This window comes from Arachis ipaensis, chromosome B6 (genome assembly GCF_059453495.1).
Source record: "Arachis ipaensis isolate K30076 ecotype BB chromosome B6, ASM5945349v1, whole genome shotgun sequence".
Lineage (NCBI taxonomy): Eukaryota > Viridiplantae > Streptophyta > Magnoliopsida > Fabales > Fabaceae > Arachis > Arachis ipaensis.
Genome location: NC_142441.1, coordinates 72,157,789 through 72,181,337, shown reverse-complemented (window position 1 = coordinate 72,181,337; position 23,549 = coordinate 72,157,789). Strand labels below are relative to the sequence as shown.

Genomic DNA, 23,549 nt, shown 5'->3' with positions numbered 1-23,549 from the left:
TTCCAAGCTTCCTAACTTGAAGCCTTGTACCATTACAAAGACCACTGATTGGTCAATATTCCTAGTAACATCACCGGAACACCAACCTTGAGTATTAATTTATGTGGAGGCAAACCAGAGCAATTTATACTATTCAGTAATTCAGGACCATAGAGATCTATTTGACTCTCCATATTCCCTTCATCCATACAAATGGAATCCAAACTAAGATATAATTTTTTCCCTCCAAGAATGATAGTCATCAGATGGTTGTTGACCTCTTCAACGATGTCTAGTGTGGGAGCCAGTATAGTTCTTGCTTTGAAAAAATCCTTTGAGGACATGTTTTCCAAAATATTTGGATAAGAAAAATGAACCAACTCATCAAATGCCTGGTCCGAAGAAGGAATAACAATATCTCCTGGAAGACATATTTCAGATTCACCATCCATATTGTCACCTATTAGACCATCACCAACTTTCAATAACCACTCACCAAATTGCTCTGTCTCATCTTAATCTGAAGCAGTCGTCCCTACAGAGAGACTCATGTTTTTTGTTAGTTTGAGCACCTGACAAAACTTCCAAAGGTAAGACGAATTCACGATTGAATGAACAATATCTTGTCTCGATCCTCGTGGAATAACAGGAAGAATTTATCTAAAGTCTTCACCTAGTACAACCACTTTTCCTCCAAAGGGCAAATCTTTGCTATATGTTGGAGAACACCTCATGATATCACCCAAGCATTTATCAAGCGCTTCATAGCAGAACCTACTAACCATTGGAGCCTCATCCCAAATTATAAGTTTGGCTTTCAATAGCAACATTGCTTGAGGGAAATCAGGTTTGATGTTACATACAGAATCCTCAGTTATATTCAACGGTATTTTGAACCTTGAGTGTGCCATTCTTCCATTGGGAAGAAGTAAAGATGCAATACCACTCGAAGCAACGTTTAACACTATATCACCCCTTGAGTGAATCTTAGCAGACATAAGGTTCCAGAGAAATGTTTTTCCAGTACCTCCATGACCATACACAAAGAAAAAACCCCCATTCATCACAATACATAGCTGTAACAATTTTATCGAATGCATATCTCTGCTCAGGTGTTGCGATGGCTAACATGTCTGAGTCATTTTTCTTTAAATCATTCCTGTTAAATTTTAGCTCTTCCCTAATAACCCTTTTGGTTAACAAAGAACTATCAACTTCAGTTGCTAAAGTCATAGGAGGATAGTCTTTCAAGGTTTTACCATAGGAATGTAAGATCTTGTCTATATCCATTAAGCACAACTGTTTAATCTCATCATCTGACATTGTTAACTCTGCATATTATATGATACTGTAAAAATTCAATCAAACTAAAAATGATCAATAAGGAAGAACTTTTATCATTGTAATTAATAAAAACTCACCCCTCATGTTCATCACGACTCTCTGTCGATACAAAATATCATCTGAGAGTTCATGCCAACATCTATCTCAGACATGTTCTGGTCTTGAGATATTGTTGGATGTTAATAGAATGACAAATAACCTCCTAACATATGATCCTGAGGCCCATGAGCTTGCTTTCTTAATTGCATCAATGAACTCTTTGTCATCTTGCAAGAGTCCAAGGGCGAAGCATGCATCTCTATACATAGCATGAATTGTTCCTCCTACTGTTCTTATATCTCGAAAACTCATACATCCTCTTTGAGTATTCAAGAAAAGTCGTTGGTAATATTCTTCAGTATTTGCTGCAAAAAATTTGGTTAAAATCCCACTTTTAAGTTGTTAAATGGATTAAGCTACGCTGTTTTAATTATTATGTAGCTACACATCCGCATAAGAATAATTTTCCTAAAAAATATAAAAAAATAAAAAATTGTATAATCTACAAATTATAATTGTTGAAAGTTATTTGAACATTTATTTTCTAGTGTAGATAAATTGAATAAAATGGACGTGCAGTACAGGCTGTTAAGATTTTAAATTTAAATCATTAAATAAGTAAGATCAAAATTGAATATAAACTCGTCATTACCTGCAGGTACCTGAGTCAACCTTCCAATTGCGAAGCCTTTCTTTCGAGGAAACCACTTTGAAGAATCGTCCTTCCAAACAAACTTGGTTGGAAACTCAGCATAAGTCAGACTTTGAGCATAGGGATATGACATGTTCGCCGCCATCCATCCCATAAACATGGACTTATGAGATATTGCTCTTTCGACGATATCATTCATATTAGAAGTTTCACCATAAACCACAGGTTTCTCATCCTCCAAATGGAATGGAAGTCTAATCACAAATGGTTCTTTCTCTTGGATTTCGTATCCAAATAGATGCCAAACTGCCTCACATGCCGAAATATACCTACAATCGTAGTAATTCCTAATTTCGTCAACAACTTGTGTGGCTTCTGACGAATCACCAGCATTGTATAGAGTAGCTGTTATGCGGTCATTACCCTTGTGTACATACTTAAACAGACACTTAATAGAACTTGTTTGGCATGTGTATTCCACATTTATGTGGCACCCGAACTTGAGCAACAATTCTGGATTATACGGAACAATGAACTTATTGTCTAGTACACATTCCCTTTTCTTCACTGTTCGACCGTTATCAGTACGCCTATATTTGGGAAATCCGACCTCATCAATGAGTGTTCATTGTCTAAACTCTTTAGGATAGAACTTTGAACATGATCCATTCTTCATGCAAGGTGAATTCTTGTTGTACGAACCACATGGACCATGTACCATGTAATTTTGAACAACTCCATGTAGATTTGGCCTTTCATTTTCATCAGGAATCTCAGCTGTTATATGTTTGTCTATGTCATCTAGTGTTTGTGGTTTGAACTCGTTACTCATGAATAAAAGGATATGTGCATGCGGAAGCCCTCTCTTTTGAAACTCTACAATACAAACGTCTAAAAATTGAAAAAGACAAATGAGCAAAGCATTACAACATAAGATTTTAATAAAGCGTTGCATAAACACAGACTTACATCCCAAAATTTTGCCAAAGATTTTTTTCTCTTTTAGGTCATCAAGCAAACCATCAAGCTTGATCTTGAAAACTCAACACAATATATTAGGACAGTCTTCTGCCTTCAATCCAATGGAAGTCACTTCTCTTTTTATCTCATCACATTCAGGGTTACAGGTCATGGGGATAAAATAGCTAGGATATCCTGCATATTTGTAAATTACAAATGCATCTTTATAATTATTCATCATATACCTAGGTCCACCGGTAAAAGTACTGGGAAGAATGATTCTTTTGCCAAGCCTTGCAGCATCTACATCCCCGTTTATAAGACTTTCATGCAGACATTTGTATTTATCAACTCTCAACTGTGATTGTTTACACCTAAAAAATTTTAACCTCTCTGATTCCACCATTGTGTAGGCATCTACCAGAAACTGTTGGAATAATCTCTTTGATCTCAGAATAAACGGAGATTCACCCGTCCTTTTCTGTAGTCGAAAAGCAAAGAATTATCGCAAAGTGATTGCTTTGTTTTTCTTTGTAGGCCTAGCGGAGATAGAATTTGATGTTGCAATACCCAAACGAAATCCATCCTCCCCATACGGAAACAACAATGGAAATTGCAAGGCTAAATAATATGGATGAAAAACATCAATCCGCTGCTATGGGGTCTTGTGCGCCTAGTCTGCGATAATATGGGTATCGGTCTCGGTTCTGTCTTGGAGCTTCGTTCTTCGTCCTTTATCTTAGAAGAAGGAGCGTAGGTTGGTTGAGCACGAATAAGTGGTTGTCTCTTTCTTAAGAATATAGGAGTTCGTCTCTTTCGTTTTCGCTTTGGTGAAGTACTGTCCGAAACTTCTCCTAATATGGGCATGTACCACTTCCAGTCAGGGAAGCCATCTAGAAGAGAACACATTTGCCTTACAATGGAAGGTACGTAGCTAGACTGATAGAGAAATTTATTAATAGAATAAGACTCTGTAAACAAAGGATTATCCAACAAAAACAAGCGAAAAAGACGGTCTTTGCCCGTGGTCGAATTCCCCTTTCCCACGCCACCCCTCGACCTAAACAAGCCCCCAGTTCCGGAACCATCCACTGTAGATGATATCTCTAAGGATAAAACTCTCAGATTGGCTGAGCTTTCAAAGATTGAAGAGGACAAGAAAGGGATCGAACTCATGTAACTAAGAAAATAAATCCTTAGCTTTAGTGCAGTGACCCAATGAAAACGAGGAGAAGAAGGCCAAGGGTAAGAATAACCATACATGCTAAGATCTCTCCTGGGCTTTCCTCACAATAATTCTGCTGTTGGGATAGGTGAATCAATGGGCTCATTTCCTTTTTACGGGATGAAGAGATGATATAGCGTGTGTGCCACAAGTGCGTAGTCTCATTGAAGTTCAGTTCGATAAGCAGGTCTTTTTCGTAGGCTAGAAGGTAAGTAAGCAGGGTTAGAGAATCCAATAGCATAAGATAGACTCCTCAGATTATCATTATCTAAGGTTGTAGCCGTAAATCATGCTCTCTACTCTTGGAAATATGTCTTTGCCTAAGATGGTAATAGCGTATGAAATTATATAGGTCCCTTTCTAGTAGGAGTAACTTATCTCTTCCTTTTCTTCTTCAGAACCGCTGACACTCCGTTCAGGCGGAACAATCAGCGAGAGACCGTCTTTCACCTACACACTGGGCAGTCCATTGCTAAGGACTCGGTGCTCAACTGTGCCCATATGCTAGTTGAAACCAATCTTACCTTACCTTATTTACGATAAACCCCGAAGACACTGCTCAGTCTATGTAATCCTGTCACCTTGATGTGAAGGGCTGAAGTGAAGTGCACAACCTTTTTAGAATATCTCTATCTTTGCTAAGTTGTTCGACATCACCAACAATCAATGCAGCCACTTCAGATGCAGATGGCAAGTTGTATGTCCTGCCATCTGTAGTCCTTTTACTAATCAACTTAAGCTTTATGTTTGTGCAATTTTCCTGTTGGTACCTATCTCTTTTATAGAGAAAACTCTTTGCCAAACTATTATATTTGTCTAGATTGTTTCTTAATATTGCCACAATTTCTCTATCCCACTCATTTATAGCTTCATTGGAGCTGCGAAAAAAAAAATAATGAAATTTATGTTATTTTCTCTTACAGATAAGAAATAACTAAAAAATTTGACTGATTGCATGAAAATTACCGAAGTGTGCCTATTCGATTATCAATCTCGTTTTCTGTGTCATAGATATATAGTTGGGCAAATGTTAGTCACAAACTATTAGGAGGAAGTAAGCTACCAATGCTATGGTAGTTTTGACCCCCAAGCTTAAAAATTGGAGGAGCAGACCCATTGTTCACCCCACGGTCAATTTTTTCGGCCATTGATGTAAAACAAACCATTGAATTAAATGTCCTTATATTTTTTAGGAAATGAATACTTCTTTGATCTCCTCCAGTATGAAGCTAAATGAGCTCATCAGGAGGCATAGAAAGTAAAGGAAGCTCGATCTTTCCTTCCATACAACATAATGAAAACTTTGGTTGGGGCGACTGTTTGGATTTAGCAAGCCTTTCTCCAGACTACATCCATGCTTTACAGTGTTGATATTGATAAATAGGATTTTCTATATCCCAGACATCTGCCGAATGAACTCTCTTTAGATACTCAGTTGTCATACCGATGCAATTTAGTTCATGATGTACACAAAGATGCAAATAAACATGCAGATAAAATTTTTACATATCGTGTAAGGTTTCTGAGGATGGTATAAAATTATCTTCCATATCCACATCCAACATTGAATCATCATAACCATTCAAAACTACAATAAATAAAAATTATAAAAAATACAAACATATATGTTGATGTATTACTAATAATTCATATCTCTTGCAAACTACAAACTTAAATTCTTGATATAATGAGAAATTACCTTCATCATCAACAAAAGGGTCAACATTTTGGCCACTTTGTGTGTCACCGCTTGGTGGGTGCGTCTTAACAGTCGATAAATTTACATCTTCATAAAGTTGTGCTAAATTAATAGCCACCGAAGCAACAATAGAGGAAGATTGTCTTTTTTGCACCCCAATTATAGTAGAACTTCTTTACAAAAAGTTCAATTTTATTCAATTAAACGTTACACTATAGGAAAGAAAAGAATATAATAATGATGATCATCTTTTCTAAATTACCTTTCTGTTAGGCACGATTTGTGGGAACCGCAGTGTGATGGAAGCTGATTTTGCGGAACGACTTCCGTTAGATTATTGGCGGGTCCTTGTACACTGGAGTATGCTAGAATTGTAATAAATCTATGTTATATAAATGATTTCCGATGAAGTATACCTTTTGTTAAATATTGGTGTATGAATCATTTGGCAATCATTAATTATACGTACTATTTATTAACACGGATAGTGGAGTTCTTGTCAATGAGGGATCCGTCCGTAGAGTTAAAGATTTAGATCTTATCTCTTATGTAGAAGGTCTTACATAATTAGGAGAAGTATTTTTCTGTCCAATTCCATGCGAGGCACAGTGTACACCATACATAGATAGTTGCTTCTCTATGAATGAGTAATGAAAAATATATAGAAAATTTTCGTTATTAAACTGATATAAATTAAATTTAGATAAATATAAGTCAATTATAGTGAGAAAATATCACATTTATCTTCACTAGATTGTAAACTGAGAATATTATATGAGGTACCAGTTTCTCGACACACTGTTCTTTGACTTGTAGTAATCTTATGCACATTTTTATATACGTCAAAATTTGTATTATTGTTGTTCTTCGACACTGTTAAGTCAATGAAACCCTTTCATTTGGTTAATTATGTTTAACTCTTGCTATATGTTATGCTTTGAAAGAGATGGTTAGCCTTATTTAAAATCAATTATCTTTAACCTATTAGGCTAACTGAATCACGAAGGATAGAATTCAACAACAAAATTTATCAAGAAATAATACAAATGATTAGTTTATACCATTATTTTCTTAGACAAAGAGTATGTAATGTGTCAATGTTAAAGAAGTATCGTGAGTCATACATTGGCACATAGAACCCGTAGTCTTCAACGCAATTAGGACAGAAATATCTTTTCTCAAGTTTCCTTAAGCCACGACGACACTTCTTACATCCTTTGTACCACCAACCAAACTCGGTCTCAACTTCCTTAATCGTCGTGGCAGTAACAAATACAGCATCCTAAAATCAATGGATGCAAGGGTACAACACAACAATTGAGATTATGATCCAACAAACATTAGACATAATAATTGAAAAAAAAGGAAGACTAATAAAGAAAGAATTTTACCTGATTATGCTCCTTTATCTCGGTAATTGTTTTGTAGACTGACAGACGCAAAAAATCTTTCTCAATTGAAACAGGTTGATCACAGACCAGCGGCATTATGCCTTGTTCGTCAACAGAATCCAATTTGTTCACCCTTGCATTTTTAAATCAGAATTTATAAAATTTGTTAATAGTTAAATAATCAAAAGCCTTGTATAAATATTCTACTGGCAACACTACTAATCTATACACTGTACCTTGCAAAGAAATTTCTGGCAGCTGGAAATTCAACATTGATAAACAGTTTCGAATTGTAGTTTATATTGGAAACACCCATGACCCCTACAAAAAGACATAACAAATTAAAAAAAATACCAAAAGCATATGATGACACAAAACATACATTCAAATACCAGTAAAATAAACAAACCACTATAAAATTTCATCTTACTCATTTGGAGAATAACCACATAGGTAAGACACGGGTGTTCCTCCAAATATTTGAGCAAGTTAAAAGCAAAATTCTGCCACAACGTTACCCTTAATTTCTATCCACCCCTATAAGAAATAGCAATACTTGTAAAGTAAAGAGAGGCACAAAATTGCAAAATAAGATTTTAAAACAAAAGCCACTATCAAAAAGATATTAAGCATTACTCAAGATCATCAAGTTCTATCGTGATATAACTTGACGGCTTCCCGTCCCGTGTGAACTCGACCAAGTTACACTTAGAGGCAAGCTGACCTATCACATCTAAAAAATAAAGGCACCAATCTTTCCATTAACAAAACTCTATCTGCTCAAACTTTTGTCCAAAAATGACATATCTTTTCCAAAGTTTCATCCATGTTGAAATCAGATTTTTGTAATTTTCTTAAAAATAAAAATATAAAAGACTGTTAATAAATAGTTAGAGCCTAGAAATCGAAGTTCGTGAAGAAACAAAAAATAAATAGGTTATTACTTGTTACCAACAATTTCATTAAAGGTACTAATTCTTTAGTTGCTATATATATGAAATCTGTATTTAGATGTGTTAAAATAAAACGCATAATAATAGAAAACAAAGCCAATAACAAATTGAAGAATAATTTTACTAAATAATATAATTTTTTTAGTACTATACCTATAACAAAAAATGATGCATCAGCCAATTCAAATGACGTACATTAAATATAGACATATTATGTAATACAAAAATTATGATAAATTATTTTGCGTTAAATATAGACCTCAAAGAATTAAACAACACATGCGTTATAGATTACTCTAACAAAGTACTTACCAACTAAATAACTATCTTTTTTAGACTCTGCATGAATTTTTTTTAACGGAACAAAATTGAATCCGTTCAATGGAACTGAAGAGTCTTGTACCGGACGCACAATCGTGCCCCTCTTGAAGTTGATTCTAAATTCGTGTCTAGTAGGCTTAAACTTGATGGTAGTCAAAGTAACTACAAAATTATTGACTACGTACACGTTGCCCTCAACGAGTAGGTCCTCGAAGATAGGAACAAATATGCCTTTAATAGAGCATTGAATTGTATCCCCCTGAATGCATTAGTTTTATAGAGTCATAGATAAATGAGGTTTATTGCTCATTCATTACAAAAATAAATCTCAAATGCAAAGAGAAGATTTTATCTCTTCATCAAGGACAACCATCTCAATAGGTGCCTTCACCCCAGAATTTGTAAAGTGAGAAACGGTCCAAAGTCTAATGACACGTACTTTGAGTTTTCACACCTTATACTTTGGACCAGCATTGATACACTTGATGAGATCATACCTAAAAATCAAAGTCCTCATATTTAGTGAAAGATAAAAAAAAATATTGTAAAATTCACCACATGGCACATGAACTCACCTAGCTGCCATTGCTACCTGCCACAACAAAATTACTCAAATATTATGAATTTCACTACAGATAAACAGTAAGTATGGTGATCATCCATGCTATATTTATAGAGAGTCACAGCACTGTTCAGCCCCAGTATTGGTAAGGATTGCAAAAATTTTGACGTTTCTATCAAAATCCAACTAAGAAAAAAGACGAAAGTTTTTGGACTATTCAGGATTAAAGAATCTGAATCATATCAATAAAATAAAATAATTATCAAAATTAGGATAGAAATTAACGGCCAACATTTATTGTGTTTTATTTACATGGCAAAATAGGGTTTAATTTTGAAAAATCAAAATAAGAAGTAATATATGCTGAAGAGGAAATCACCGTATTTACATGCAATAATTAAGTACTGTAAATCACAAGAAGTTTCGAAAAGGCATGAAATTATTTTATTTTTGTATGTTGGCAAATCATTCTGTATCATAAATACTGGCATTTCAAGACGTACAGAATAAAAAGGGTATGAGAATAAGATTTGATATATAGCACCAATTTTTTGTTTCTTAATCTGATATAATTCCCAAAAGGTTTGTTAACAGTTGCATACCTTCAATATGACCAAAGGATGTGTTGATCGCAGCAAGCCATTTATCTCTTTCACCCTGCATCCGTTCTATAAGCATTCTCCTTTTATGATCCTCAGCCAATTGCTTCATGCGCTTGACCTTCAGCCTCTGCTATTGCTTTAACTATAATAGTTTCTTCTTTTATCTCAGCACGCTCTCTCTCAGTCTGACACTGCGGCGGCTGCGGGCTCGCGATTTGGGGAGCTAGGATTCTTCTTTCAATTTCAAAATTTCACGTCAATTTCAGAGAGGAGAGGAGAGGAGTGTGGGAGTGGGAATGGGTTATGGGCTTAAGCCGTTGGGGAATCAGTTTTTTTTTTTAAGTCAAAACGGCACCGTTTGGAGGAGTTATTAACAAACTGGAAACCCTTTAAAAAAATCGACCAGTTCTAATGGTTCACCGATTAATCACATATACGACCGGTTTTATAATCAGTTTTTTTGTCAGACGGTTTACTCATAACATCTATTAAGCCATTTTTAAATTTTATAAAATTATTTATAATAATTACAAAAAGTGCTCATAATAAAAAATTTTAAAACTTTATAAAAATATTTTATTTAAAATTGTTAGTAAAATCTTAGTTGTACTCTATTTCAAAATAAATAATATAATGATATTAGTATTTTATACAACAACCCATACAAAAAAATTCAAATTTCATACAATATTTTTTCATTCATTTTTAATAGCTCATAAATACACAAAAAATATATTGTATAGAATTTAAATTATTTTTGTATTAATTTTTATATAAAATACCCATAACATTATAATTATTCAGAAGTTACATATAATTCGAACCTTATGAATTCAATTTACTATGTATTTGTCTAAATCGAATTTATTCAATTCGATTTATATAGAAATACAAATTCGATTTATTTAATTTATTTTTGTATGTGGTATGATTTGATTGAAAGAGCAAAAATTTATAATTTTATCTAGCATCAATAAAATTTCACTATCACTGGTTTTAAAAAAAATTAAAATCTAAAACGATGGTTAAAAATAAATAAAGAGGATAAATTTAATTCTTCTATAATTATATGCGTTTTTTTTTCTGATTTGCGTTTTTATCACAATCCACAAGTTCTATGTTTTATGAATTAACGTTAATTCATACATAGTATATAAATAAATTTAATTAGAATAATAACAATTTATTTATTTTATTTTAGACTTTATAAATGAAAAGACTAATTCACTAATATAACGAATTATAATTAATGTAATATAATTAATTAAGTAATATAAATTATAATAAATTATATTAATTATATTAATATTTAAATATCTAATCAAATCAATTAGTTGATATAATTAAGTCAGTGCAATAAATTATATTGAATGAGTTAAAACAATTAAATCGAAAAACATTCTTCGAAATATGCCATGTCAGCTTCATCATTAAGTGCAGACATCCGATTTTTATATAATAGAATAGATTAAACAAAGGTTTGTGTATGTAAAAGTTTTAGGTTTGTATATGCATTACAATTAAAAAGATCCTTAAACTAACATCCATAACACATAAAAACAAGGTTCTGAAAATCGGACCGGACCGGCCGGTCGGACCGGTTTAACTGCGAACCGATAATATTAATAGTCCGGTCAGGCATATAAAACCGATAATCAGTAAACCGACAAAAAACCGTTGAACCAGACGAGAACCGGCCGGTCAGACCGAACCGGAACCCGGCCGGTTTACACAAAAAGGGAAGCTCTTCGTTTCTTTCTCCCATTCTCCCGTTCTCCCTTTCTTTCAGTCAGAAATCACACAACCCCAACCACAAAACCCTAGCACTGTAAGCCTACACCACCGCCACAAGGAGTGGCATACTGCCGCCGTCCGTCGCACTCAAAGTTTGCCATCCGTCATCTAGCTTCTCTCGTACTCCAAGTCTTCAACCCCTGTTCGCTGTCACCGATCGCGGTTGCTTCCTCGAGTTCGGCGTCCGTCGTCTTTGTCTGCTCAGCCGCGCTTCCATCGCCGCGCTTCAAAACCCTAGCCCTAGGTTCTTCCTCAATAGTTCTACCGCAGTGTCGCCGCCGTCCGTATTGTCAGCGCCTCCGCTTCTTCCTCTTCCCCCTGTCCAGAACCCAAGCCCTCTCTTCCTCTGCTTCTCTGTTCGAGGCTTGGAGCAGTTCGCCGTTGGGTCTCCGCTCTCCGTCGTCTCGCCGCTCGCCGTCCTTCTCTCCGTCGAAGGTTAGTGGCCCTACTTTCATCATTTCGGTTCTTCTTCCTTTTATGCTCTGTTTACTGATAGCTGAATGTGAAATTGTGAATGGATTTTTTGAAATCAAATAATTGATTTAGTTCTGCTACTCTGTTTTAGTTTTTTTAATTTCTGAAATTTTTGTTGAAATTTTCTTGTAATGTTTTGTAATTGCTGGTTGCTGTTTTGTCTATGACATGTGTGCTTGGGCTTTGTTAGCTGTAGGCATTGCCTTGTCAGAGAGGAAAGCTCGTTATTCTTATGCTTCTCTCTGGGTTCTATTGTCAAGTCTTGCATTTGTTGTTGTTTGCATTCTTGTTTTTAGGCCTCTGGTGTCATGGATGATACATAAAACCCCAGAGGAACAACCCTTCAGTGAAACACAGATATGCATTGTACTTACTGGTGTTATGATCTCTGCTTTTATCACTGATGCACTTGAGGCACATGCTGTGTTTGGTGCATTTGTTTATGGTTTGGTTATTCCAAATGGACCACTTGCTGCTGCTATCATTGAGAAGCTTGAGGACTTTGTTTCTGGCCTTCTGCTACCTCTCTTCTTTGCTATCAGTGGCCTCAAGACTAATCTCACCTTGATCAAGGGAACCACTAGATGGGGATTTGTGGTCTTGATGGTTCCTCTTGTTGTTTCTCTCCTATTCCAAATACCTGTCATGGAAGGTGTAATTCTTGGTCTGCTTATGAATACTAAAGGCTTCATTGAAATTATAGTGCTCAATTATATGATGCATGTTTTAACTTTTTATAAATTAATTCACGTATACCCATCATGCATATTATTGATTCAATTCATTATGTATGTAAGTAGGTATTGGGCGATGAAGTATTTTCAATCATGGTTCTTGTAACAATTCTGATGACAACAATCATCTCACACACAGTGGCATTGATCCACAAGCCAAGAAAAAGGCACATATCATACAAGAACAGAACAATGCAAAATATAGGAACAGATATTTTATGTATTGGTTATAATTTATTTATTATTTTATTTTAAAACGGTTTTTCCGGTTGAATCACTGGTTAGACCGATTGGACCTGTAAACCAGTGAACCAGTCATTAGAACGGTTTGATGACCGGTCCGGTTTTCAAAACCTTGCATAAAAGACAAGAATATAGAACACTAAGGCCAAAAACCATTAAAATACATAGTAAAAAATGATTCCGAAATTATCTTATAAAAGACTCCAGAAAATATATTTAAAAAATAGCCGAAATAGTATGAAAAAAAAACACTAAACCTTTGATAATAACATCAATTAACATAATAATAATAAAATATAATTTGTAACAACCGTGAAAAAATCTTTAAAATAACATCCTTCATCCATTAAAAAAGACTTTAGAACACACAGGCAATTGAATTACATTTTAAAAAACACATTCAAAATTTCTTTAAAAAAGATTACAAAAAATATATGAACAAAACAGCTGAAATATTATTTAAAAAAATAATTAAATAGCACAAAAAAAAAATACTATTCCTTAGTTCGAAAAAAAATTTAAATATATTATAAAATTGATACTTCTATTATAGCAATTGAAAAGAGAAACTAAATAGGTGCAACTCCCCAATATCAAATACTAAACTGAGACTTAACTCTTTTTTCCTTGTCTCTTTCCTTTCTACCTCTTCCTTGATCTAACTGGATGCAAGAGTTGAACCATTTGGATGTGTATTAACAATATTACCTTCCAATTTAGACTTAACCTTAGATGCATCCATTGAGAAATTAGTCATAATTTAAATCCCAAATTCATCATATAATTTGCAAAAATGCAAAAAAGTACCAAGACTTAACTGGAAGCCATGAACCAAAACTGAGACTTCGATGAACAGTGAACACCCATCATCAAATGTTTCTCAAAGTTCAAATCTTTGGATTTCAATTAACATCTTTCTGCTAAAGACTTCCATGGTCAGGTTCAGTTTTGTAGAAACATAGTTTTGATGATTGCCACCTATCATCCAAATGCAACTATTAATGAGTTAGCTTCCTCACCTATGGAGATGTCAGAAGATGAAATTGAAGCAAACCCATTGAGATTAACCACCGAAAGTTAATAACTTTGGATCTTCATCGTTATCTTCAGCAACAACTCATAATAAGGCTCTTTGGTACTGCAGCCATCAAAGCCGCCGATGAGGAAATGGAGCCTCGCCGCATTGTTGTTCCATCTACAGGGGCCATAGTTATGTTTTGCCTCGTATTCATACTCGTCTAAGAAAAAAAAAAGAAGATTCTGATCGAAGGTCGATCTAGCCATTATCGAATACATTATCGGCGGAAACTGGCGAAATCATGGGATAGGAAAACTGAAGCTGAACTATTCATCTTCCTCCTACTCCAATTCCTCTTCCTCTTGTTCTTCGTTTTCTTGTTCTTGTTCCAACTCTTCGTTTTTAGCTTTCTCATAGTTGTAGATTCTAAACTTTGCTGCAAAATTGTTTTGATTAATTATAATTTCAGATTTGAAAATTTTAGGGTTTGTGTATGTTGGGTGATGATGGATATTGTGTTGGTGTTGTTGGTGATGATAATGGCACCGATTTTTGGAGAATTTTAGAAGAGGAAGAGGTAGAAGAAAAAGAAAGGGGAAGGAAAAGGAGTAAAGGGTAATAATGGCATTTTAAACAAAATTAACCTATGATTAAGGTTTTGTTAGTTTTAGCCTGTAATGGTTAGTTTTATCTGACATTTTTAATGGTCTGAAATTGTGATTTACTCATTAAAATATGTTATTGCAGAGTGAGAATGCTAACTCCATTAGGAATAGTTCATGAATGGTCACCAACCTCCGTTTTTTATTCAATTATTACTTCATAATATCACTGTATTATCCGTGATTGATAGTGGGTCTACCCCATGTAAGCATACTTTTTTGGTAAGCTGAGGCTAATAAAAAAAGAAAAGAAAGCGAAACAAAAACAGCAATAAACAAAACAAGGATGAGTCGCCTAAATTATGTTATCCATGAGCAATATGGTGATTGTAGTCAATTTCCTGTATTACAATTACTATGTGCCCCAAATTTTGCTAACCAGTCAGCAACATTATTTGCATTTTGCTGTATTAACACAAAACACAATTCCTAACTTCTATGGTTCTTGAGTTCGAAAATCTTTTGTAGCAAAGCCGTCTCTTCATGTTTACCAGGGAAGCAACAATGACTAACAAGAAGAAATGTATCCATTAGTCCACCTAACAGATAATATGCTTGGCACCAATTTCTGAAGTCATCAACAGACTATTCCAAATCACCCAAATTTCTGCACAAAGAACACTAACTCCTGGCATGAATCCAATTGCCATATTCACCTCGTAGAACATAACCAAATCCCGCCAGCTCTTCTTCCTTAAATACATTTCTGTCACAGTTCAATTTCAAAAATCCATGCTCAAGTCAAGACCATAAGCTAGGAGGCAGTTGAATCAGTTTATGGGTTTTGAAAATTTTTCCTAATTTGAAAGTTTTCGCCATAGCACACACTTTGAAACTAACTGAGAAAGCAGACGAGCACTTATTCCAAATCCACCACAAATCCGCTACAAATATGTAAAAGTTATCACCTGCAAAACCCTTTAGAATTTAAGTGGGATTTGAGAATCGGATTTTTTATTTTTATAATTAAATAAATATAATAATTTCCGAAATAAATAATTTAAAAAATATTTATTGAAATAAATATTCTTCTCTCATCTCATTATAAACGAAATAATTTTGCACGTATCTCGTTTACATAAAAAAGTTGGTGGGAGAGATTAAAATGGATATGTTTGATCAATTAGTATTCAAAAAGAGTACATAAAAATTTTAGATTAAATTATGATCTATTAATTTAAATTTGAAAAATAAAAAATTCGTATCGTGTTCAAGTTCGGTAATTGTACCCGCTTTTAAAAATTGAAAGATGAGAAGCGTAAAGTTGGCACTATAAATAAAATACAAAAAGATGAGATAACCGTGAAGTTGGCACAATAAATAAAACACAAAAAGATGAGATCACCTTTTTTCAATTATTAGGAGAGGTTAATGGGTGGGAGATAACGGTTTCAATTCTCTTCCCACTCTTCCATTAATCTCACTTAACAATTCGCAAACCGTTATTTTTATTTTTCAAATTTAAATTGATGGATCATAATTTAATTTAAAATTTTTTATGTATTCTTTTTTAGTACTAATTGATCAATATATCTATTTTAATCTCTTCTGCCAACTTTTTTATGTACTAATTGTATACTAAAATTTTGGATTATTAATATTTTTTATTATTTTTAAATTTTTTTTTAAAAAATTAGATGTATCTATAAACGAGATATATATGTCGCGTCCACATGTATCTCGTACACTGTAAACGAGATAAAAGAAAAATATTTATTTCGATAAATATTTGTTAAATTATTTATTTCAATAATTATTATATTTATTTAATTTATAAAAATAAAAAACCCTTCGAGAATCCCAAAAAAGTCGAAACAAATTTTGACTTTGAACAATCCCTCAAGCAATGAAGGATAGTCTCAGAGTGAGCTCAACATCTAAGACAGAAATCCGACTTAGCCCGTTGAAGTTAGTATCGAAGAGCAGCGGTAGGAAGAGCATTTTGAGCTCCCAACCAGAAAATGAGTTTTTCCGAAATATGCAGCTTCCAAAGCCACCTCCAATCCTTTCTAGCATCCCAATTTATCAATTTATTCAAAAGCCCAATATAACTATTTTTTTGCAGTATACGCTCCCTTGATCTATCTCCAACCAGGATCTATCTCCAACCAGACTCAAATTCAACATCCAAAGACACCCCATGCAGGCATTGAGTTATATATTTTAGAGGTAATGACCAAATCAGTACCCGAAAGATTAAAACGCTGACATTGCGGTACCTGACTATTGTAATCGACAAAATGGTACTTGGTTAATTTTAAAAACTGACAAGCGTGTCCATAAGTTTGCCAGACCAAAACTCCGGTGAGGACAATACTTACCTGGACACCGGATTATGCTGACAAATCATATTTTAATTGAGTTGTAATTTTTAATTAATTAATTTGTTAGCCTAGGTGGAAATTAATTTCATTTTGCCCCAAATCAGAACTCTTTGCCCTATTCCCAAATTAACAAGCTCTCTGAACTTCTGCCACTTGAATCCCTGCTTCTCTAGGTGGAGTCCTAGCGGCGAACAGGGAGGCGAAAGAGAAGCTCGCCGTCGTGTTAGTCCGGTGAAGAGGAGGCTGTTGGTGGCTGGCGGTTAGGGAACTAATGACAGAGGGAGAGAGAGCTTCGCGGAGGTGGTGGGTCTCGCACAGAGCCAAGGAGAACCGGCGGCGATGTGGTTGGAGGTTAGGTTCTGGGCTCGGCGGAGGTGAGGTGCGGCGATGGTGAAATCGCGGAGGTGAGGCGTCGAAACAGTGAAGGTGTGGAGGCGCGTTGGGTGGTCCGCGAAGGTTCGGTGGTTCTGGGCGGCGCTAGGGTACGGACAGGGGAAAGATGTAGAGGCGAAAGAAGAAGAAAGAGAGAGATGTGGTGGCTCTGTGTCGGTTGTGGGTACAGACGCCGGCTGCGGTGGTGATGATTGGAGGCTGAGGCGAGGCTAGGGTTCGGACAGGAGGGGAAGAAGACGGAGGCTGGACGCGAGCTAGAGGTGATATCGCGAAGAGGAGGGTCACGGTGGCTCGGCCAGTAAGAGCGAGGGAGGAGAAGGTGGCCGCCGCTGGTTGGTTGGTTTGGGCCTGCGCCTGGGCCTGGTTATGATCTGTTTTTTCTGCATATGATGTTTCCGTGGTTTCGTGTTTGTGGAGGCTGAAATTGAAGGACCTGACTCGTTCCAAAAGCGAGGATGTTCGAACGAGTTGAGGCTGAGTGAACTCGCCGGTTCGGCAGTACTCGGCGTTGTGTCGTAGGTGTATTGATGAGTGAGTCTAAAGGATCTGACTCGTTGCAGGAGGGAGGGTGAGCGAGTGAAAGGGTGTTGGAGTTCATGTTCTTGAATTCGGTTGTTGTGGGAGGAGGTGAAGCGGGAGGTGATGGCAATGGTGCCAATGACGAGGTTGACAAAGATGAAGAGGGAAGAAGGTGTTAACCAGCTGGCTATGAGAAGCGTCATTGAAGCTGTTGGTACTGCCATAGAGAGCTTGTTAATTTGGGATCAGGACAAAGAGTTCTGATTTGGGGACAAAATGAAATCAATTTCCACCTAGGCTAACAAATTAATTAATTAGAAATTACAACTCAATTAAAACATGATTTGTCAGCATAATCCGGTGTCCAGGTAAGCATTGTCCTCACCGGAGTTTTGGTCCGGCAAGCTTATGGACGCGCTTGTCAGTTTTTAAAATTAACCAAGTACCATTTTGTCGATTACAATAGTCAGGTACCGCAATGTCAGCGTTTTAATCTTTCGGGTACTGATTTGGTCATTACCTCTATATTTTATTATCATGCTACTTATTCTTTTATTTAAAATTGTTATTGAATTCTTTTTCTTTTTTGTTGTGTAATTCTAACTTTTTTAAAAACAACGTGAAACGTGTGAGAGCAAAAAATCTTTCATAACATTTCTTACTCCTGGTTGTCTTTATTATTTGTTGCTTATACTTTACTAAGATTCGTGTAGTGTACATCTGAAAGCTTAGGACCCGCCAAAAATAAAAGTGTTGGATGTTATTATATTTTAAATTATAAAAATACCATTTAGCGTTTTTGCTAGTCTTATTAAAGAAAAGTGTTAATTGGTGATAAACAAAAATTTTAGGTATTTTTTAATACCAATCTTATTAAAAAAAAACAGGTTTATCCACCCTAAAGGGATTTCGAATGATTAATGTTTTATTCTACTAATATAGTAATACTTGTCTCCTATCATATATTAATAGATGATCTGAGCGTTCAATAAATGACATGCAAATGAACTAAGCATCTCAATAGTCAATCCTAGTACAAGATTGACATAACTAAAAATTTCCTATTTTTACATAGCAAATCTTCTTTCAGAACATTGGGCACATGCCATTTCCAAAACTGATATAACAACAATCAACCCACATATTTATATACAATATTGCATAATGTTTGTAAAGCTATCTGAAACTACAAGGATGGAACCTGATGCAAGATTGTTGGGGAAAGGCCACCATAGCAACTAAGAGTTGCATAAACTACCGGAATGTACACATGATAGGATAGGATAACAGGAGACTGTGAAGCAAAGAAAAACTGCATAAACTATCTAAACCTACAAAGGATAGAACCTGATACAAGTGAGGTGAAGGCGAAGGCCACAAAGGCCACGAAGGACAAAACCACAGATGCATTTGCCATGTCCGGGAATTTATCCTTACCCCAATTGGACTCCCAGTCATAAGCTCTAGTGGCAGCCGATGATGATGCCGACATTAGAAGATATGTCAAGATCTGTAATTGAAAACAAGCAATTCCTCAGTTTCTTTATAAGGTAAACTAGATAGCACGCCTTTCCAGATCATGATATGTGAGGCAAAAAAACAGTTAGTGTTTGCACTTTGCAACCAAGTGTTGCAAGTTCAATTATACTAAGTATGGACCATCGGTAGGCAAAAATCTGCTATGGAAATATAGCAGTTAGCGCTGCGGCATATAACATAAGGCATAGCAACCTATATATATAATATTAGGGTGTAAAAGTAATATATTCTACTAAGAAATACTGACATAAAACATGTAGAAGCAGCCTGAAGCTATAATAAATAGAATATATAGAATGATATCTAATAATCGGTTATACACAATAAAAAATAAAATAAAATTTCAACGAAAGTTAAAATCAACACAGTGGAAAAGAGTGTAAGAAGGCATCAAAGATTTTTTCCAAGAGCAGACCCCAAAAATTCTCAACTGGATTTCCCAGCTAGACTCAAGTTTTCCCTGTGGTCCCCTAGTTTATTACTTTTCATCATAAATCACCAGCACCAATCAATACTACAACAATTTTCTGAGTCACCATAATAACCAAAACCCAGAGATGGGGCTACTGTTTGTACAATACTAACTAATGAACTACATAGCCATGAATTAAAACCTCTGAACGTGGGATAAGTACCTGATCCATTACAAAACTGAATAAAGCCCTCAGCTGGTGCTCCACAATGTGCTTTCTTGTGAAAATGTACTTCACTAGATCACATATCTGCAATGCGGAATACATAAACCCAATAGCATTCACTGACAAGCTGTACCTGCAAAAATCATACACTAACTTTTATGTGTATTCAAGCATGACTTGATAAACTAGCATTCACGGAAGAACTTTTGAATTAACCAACCAATTCAAGCATTACTTCATTGGGAAATAATCATATTTGAGCATCTGAAATCCCATAGGGGGCATCGCTTTCCTATAACCGATTTTTCCATACTTGGGAGTCAAATCAAGACCACGGTTAAGGGGAAGGAGTATGTGCCCCCAATCGGGTGACCAACCATGGGTTGGTTCCAATCAATCATGCCATATGTATGCCAAAAATCAGCCACCAAATCAGTTACCCATGTAAAATACATATTAATACAAAATAGGGTTGTTTAATAACACATGCATTTATACACAAGTATATGGTGGTAATTTGGTGGCTGATTTTTGGCGTGCACTTAACATTTTTTGTTCCAGACATTACTGACATCAAGAATCAAAATCCACTCTAAAGCACACTAACAACTTCAATAGCATAACAAAGAACCAATTCATAAAATGGAGAACCAAACCAATAAAAATTCACATAACAGAATATCACAAAAATAAAACTAAAAGCACAGAAAATAATTTTTATTTTAACTACTTTAATATGTACCTGAATTCCTTGTATCTATAGAAAGAGTCCTGTGCCCAGCCCTTTCGCTTATCGGCAGCCAATACTGAGAGAGACATCAAACAGGATGCAAAAGTGGCGATTCGAAGACTCAGCAGAACTTTGCTCCACATCGCTATTTTCTTAGACCTCAACATACTCATCACATCTGGTCTCAACCGCCGATTAGTTCCGCCGCCGCCGCCGCCGCCGCCGTTGCCATTGCCATCACCTGCGGAGGCTTGTTTGACATCATTGACGCCGATGAAACCCTCTTCCGCTCCGGGATCTACCCTGGTGACCACGTTAGGCTCCACCTGGAACCGATGAGCCACCACAACCGGCACCGGCGCCGGCACAGGAGGGAACCTTTGGTCTTCGATTGGAGTGGCTTCGTCGCGGAGGGAGAAGTGGCCATCGGAGATCGAGGATTCCGGCGAGGAAACGGCTGGAGACTTCCTCGGCGGCGACGGCGAAGAGGACACGTGGCCGGTGGAGGAGTGGCCAGAGGAAATCGAAGAGTCGGAGATGGAGTGAAGCGGAGGCGAAGGGGATTTGCGGGTTCGTAGTGAAGAGGAAGGAGGAGAAGGAGAGTGGAAAGTGATGGTTGAAGATGAAGGTTCGGTGAGTGGGTTTTGGTGTTGATTTTCATTGTTATTGTTTTGGTTTTGGTTTGAAACTGAGTCTGATGCTACTACTTCTACTTCTTTTTCCATTGTATTTGATTCTTTTTCTTCTTCTACTTTTTCTGCGACCTCCTTTTTGGCGTCGGGATAGGCTAAGCTTTCTTTTTCGCTCATCGTGTTTGCTAATTTTACCACTCAACTCTTGCCACTCAACAATGGCCACTATAAGAATTTCACTTTTGAGTTCGGAAACGGGCGATGGTAGGTGCTCTGTCTAATTCACAATCACACAGTTTATTATCACGGCCATTACTGTTACTGTTGCTTCCATTTCGATATGTCTACCGTCTACGCGTGTATGGCGACATTCAATTATTTTGTACGGAAAATAATTTATTGGATCATTTATTAATTTAAGAGAATTTAATTTTATTTACTTATATAATTTTATAGGTATATCTAATTACTGCTTTCGTAAACATAATTACTTAATTATATGAATAGTAAAAAAAAAAATTCAAAATAATTAAATTTTTGTGTAAAATGTTTCATATTATTAATAATTAAAATTAAATTAAATTTTAAAAAAAAATATAACCTAATCAAGTTCACGAGTAGGTTAGTATTATTTTACACTTTTTTTTTTAAATTAAAGCTATTCACCTTTTTCTGTCATTTTATGATTAAGGATGAATATGTAATGTGTTACCATTCCTCAATCCTCATTCCTGTCAATTATATTTTAACACATTTTTTTCGATTATTCTCTGTATATAAGCGCTTTTTTTTTCGTACAAATCATTTATATATTTTTTTTAACATAAGAGCTCAACACGAGAAAGTGGAGCAAGAAGCGAATCGATGCAATGACATAAAAAGTAGAAATAATGCTTTCTTAATGTCATCTCCGGCATAACCATCAACAACAAAAAGGATCTAGACTACTCCATTTTCTAACACTGTTTAATGATTTCTAAAATACCTCCTCTGCACTCCCTTCCTTGTTACTAAAAATCCGCCCGTTTCTCTCTAGCCAAATGTTCTAAATAACTGAACAGAAGCATATAAGCCATTTGTGACACTCTACCTTCATGTTAGTAGCACATGTCCAATTCTCGAATTGTTCTTTTAGGGTGCCCGGAATTGTCCACAATCTCCTTAATTCAGATAGCCATTGACACCACACCTGCCAAGTAAACTCACAACCCAGAAACAAGTGATGAATAAGTTCTACTTCTTTATTACACAGAACACACATGTTATCACCTTGTCTGATAATTCCCAATCTAAGTAGTCTTTCTTTAGTATTCACTCTTCCTACCAGAGTAAACCAGGTAAATAACTCCACTCGTGGCGGCACCAAACCTTTCCATAAGGTTCTTATGAAGTTGTAGCTGGTTATGTCCTCCGGAAGAGATTCTGACTGTACTACCTGCACAAAAGAGTTAGTTGAGAATATACCTTCCTTGTCAAATTTCCAAAAAATTCTGTCTGGCTTATCATGTGCCAGCTTTACAGGTCTTAATGTCTCATGCAATTGATCCACTAGGTCCAACTCCTACTGGTATAAGTCTCGCCTCCACTGGAAATTCCAAATCCACTCTAACCCATCCCAGAACCCACAATCCCCTATGACTGATCCTTTTTAGTTTAAAATGGAGAAAAGCCTCGGAAAACTCATCTGTAGCGGACTACTTTGTAGCCAGACATCTTCCCAAAATCGAGTCCTCCTTCCGTCACCCACCTCCATAGACAACCCCGCAATCATCTTATCTTTCACAACATTATCCCTGAACTGTAGCTGACAGATATCCTTCCATGGACTCCCTCTAGTAGGTAATGTTTGAGCTGATAACATCACACTGGGATTCAAATCGTAACAGGAGCACACAACCTTCTTCCATAGTGGACATTCTTCTTTTGAAAAGCGCCACCACCACTTAAATAGTAGTGCAGAGTTTCTAACCACGGCATCACCAATCCCCAGTCCACCCAATTTTTTAGGGGCTTGAACCACCTCCCACTTAACAAGCGCCAGACCATTCCTGCCTTCCTCCTTGCTCCACAGGAATCTCCTCTACAGTGATATCAACTTTTCTGCCACTGCCTTCGGCATCTT

At 35.9% G+C, this 23,549-nt stretch overlaps 3 protein-coding genes and 1 pseudogene across 8 annotated transcripts; 1 reads left to right on the top strand and 3 right to left on the bottom strand.

The window, feature by feature from the left end:
* Positions 1 to 32: 32 nt before the first annotated feature.
* On the bottom strand, positions 33 to 3,568 carry LOC148561297 (uncharacterized). Its single transcript, XM_088490726.1, has 5 exons — positions 3,545 to 3,568; positions 3,220 to 3,455; positions 2,015 to 2,604; positions 1,047 to 1,310; positions 33 to 439 (listed from the first exon to the last, which is right to left on the bottom strand). The coding sequence occupies exons 1-5, from the start codon at positions 3,566 to 3,568 to the stop codon at positions 33 to 35; spliced, it is 1,521 nt and encodes a 506-aa protein (XP_088346852.1).
* Positions 3,569 to 6,957: 3,389 nt separating this feature from the next.
* Positions 6,958 to 14,645, bottom strand: LOC148561295 (uncharacterized). Of its 5 annotated transcripts, none has more exons than XM_088489430.1 (9): positions 13,992 to 14,645; positions 13,791 to 13,889; positions 12,370 to 12,635; positions 9,139 to 9,155; positions 8,555 to 9,060; positions 7,720 to 7,826; positions 7,526 to 7,610; positions 7,290 to 7,422; positions 6,958 to 7,180 (listed from the first exon to the last, which is right to left on the bottom strand). In XM_088489430.1, the coding sequence occupies exons 6-9, from the start codon at positions 7,721 to 7,723 to the stop codon at positions 6,962 to 6,964; spliced, it is 441 nt and encodes a 146-aa protein (XP_088345556.1). In that variant the 5' UTR covers positions 7,724 to 7,826; positions 8,555 to 9,060; positions 9,139 to 9,155; positions 12,370 to 12,635; positions 13,791 to 13,889; positions 13,992 to 14,645; the 3' UTR covers positions 6,958 to 6,961. The 5 variants fall into 5 exon arrangements, with proteins under 5 accessions (XP_088345556.1, XP_088345555.1, XP_088345554.1 ...); XM_088489429.1 differs by having other exon boundaries at positions 13,791 to 13,950; positions 14,044 to 14,645; XM_088489428.1 differs by having other exon boundaries at positions 13,791 to 14,645.
* LOC148561296 (cation/H(+) antiporter 15 pseudogene) lies at positions 11,505 to 12,911 on the top strand (annotated as a pseudogene). Its single transcript, XR_015885711.1, has one exon. The product of XR_015885711.1 is annotated as a cation/H(+) antiporter 15 pseudogene (transcript).
* A 4,327-nt stretch (positions 14,646 to 18,972) lies between the features above and the next one.
* LOC107605331 (CASP-like protein 4A3) lies at positions 18,973 to 21,773 on the bottom strand. Its single transcript, XM_016307183.3, has 3 exons — positions 20,808 to 21,773; positions 20,063 to 20,198; positions 18,973 to 19,398 (listed from the first exon to the last, which is right to left on the bottom strand). The coding sequence occupies exons 1-3, from the start codon at positions 21,602 to 21,604 to the stop codon at positions 19,210 to 19,212; spliced, it is 1,122 nt and encodes a 373-aa protein (XP_016162669.3). The 5' UTR covers positions 21,605 to 21,773; the 3' UTR covers positions 18,973 to 19,209.
* Between the last annotated feature and the right edge of the window lie 1,776 nt (positions 21,774 to 23,549).

Bases quoted from the DNA above. Each gene is read 5' to 3' on its own strand.
- LOC148561297 (XM_088490726.1), bottom strand. From the start codon at position 3,568: ATGGGGAGGATGGATTTCGTTTGG. The intron at 2,605-3,219 runs GTATATGATGAA...TCCCAAATATAG, and splicing joins ACTTTTACCGGTGGACCTAG to GCGTACTGATAACGGTCGAA. The intron at 440-1,046 runs GTGATGAATGGG...ATGGTCTAATAG, and splicing joins AATTGTTACAGCTATGTATT to GTGACAATATGGATGGTGAA.
- LOC107605331 (XM_016307183.3), bottom strand. From the start codon at position 21,604: ATGAGCGAAAAAGAAAGCTTAGCCTATCCCGACGCCAAAAAGGAGGTC. The intron at 20,199-20,807 runs GTACATATTAAA...TGATTTTTGCAG, and splicing joins TATAGATACAAGGAATTCAG to GTACAGCTTGTCAGTGAATG. The intron at 19,399-20,062 runs GTACTTATCCCA...TTTCAATTACAG, and splicing joins TCAGTTTTGTAATGGATCAG to ATCTTGACATATCTTCTAAT.
- LOC148561295 (XM_088489428.1), bottom strand. The intron at 7,423-7,525 runs GTACAGTGTATA...TAAAAATGCAAG, and splicing joins GCCAGAAATTTCTTTGCAAG to GGTGAACAAATTGGATTCTG. The intron at 7,181-7,289 runs GTAAAATTCTTT...CATTGATTTTAG, and splicing joins AGATAAAGGAGCATAATCAG to GATGCTGTATTTGTTACTGC.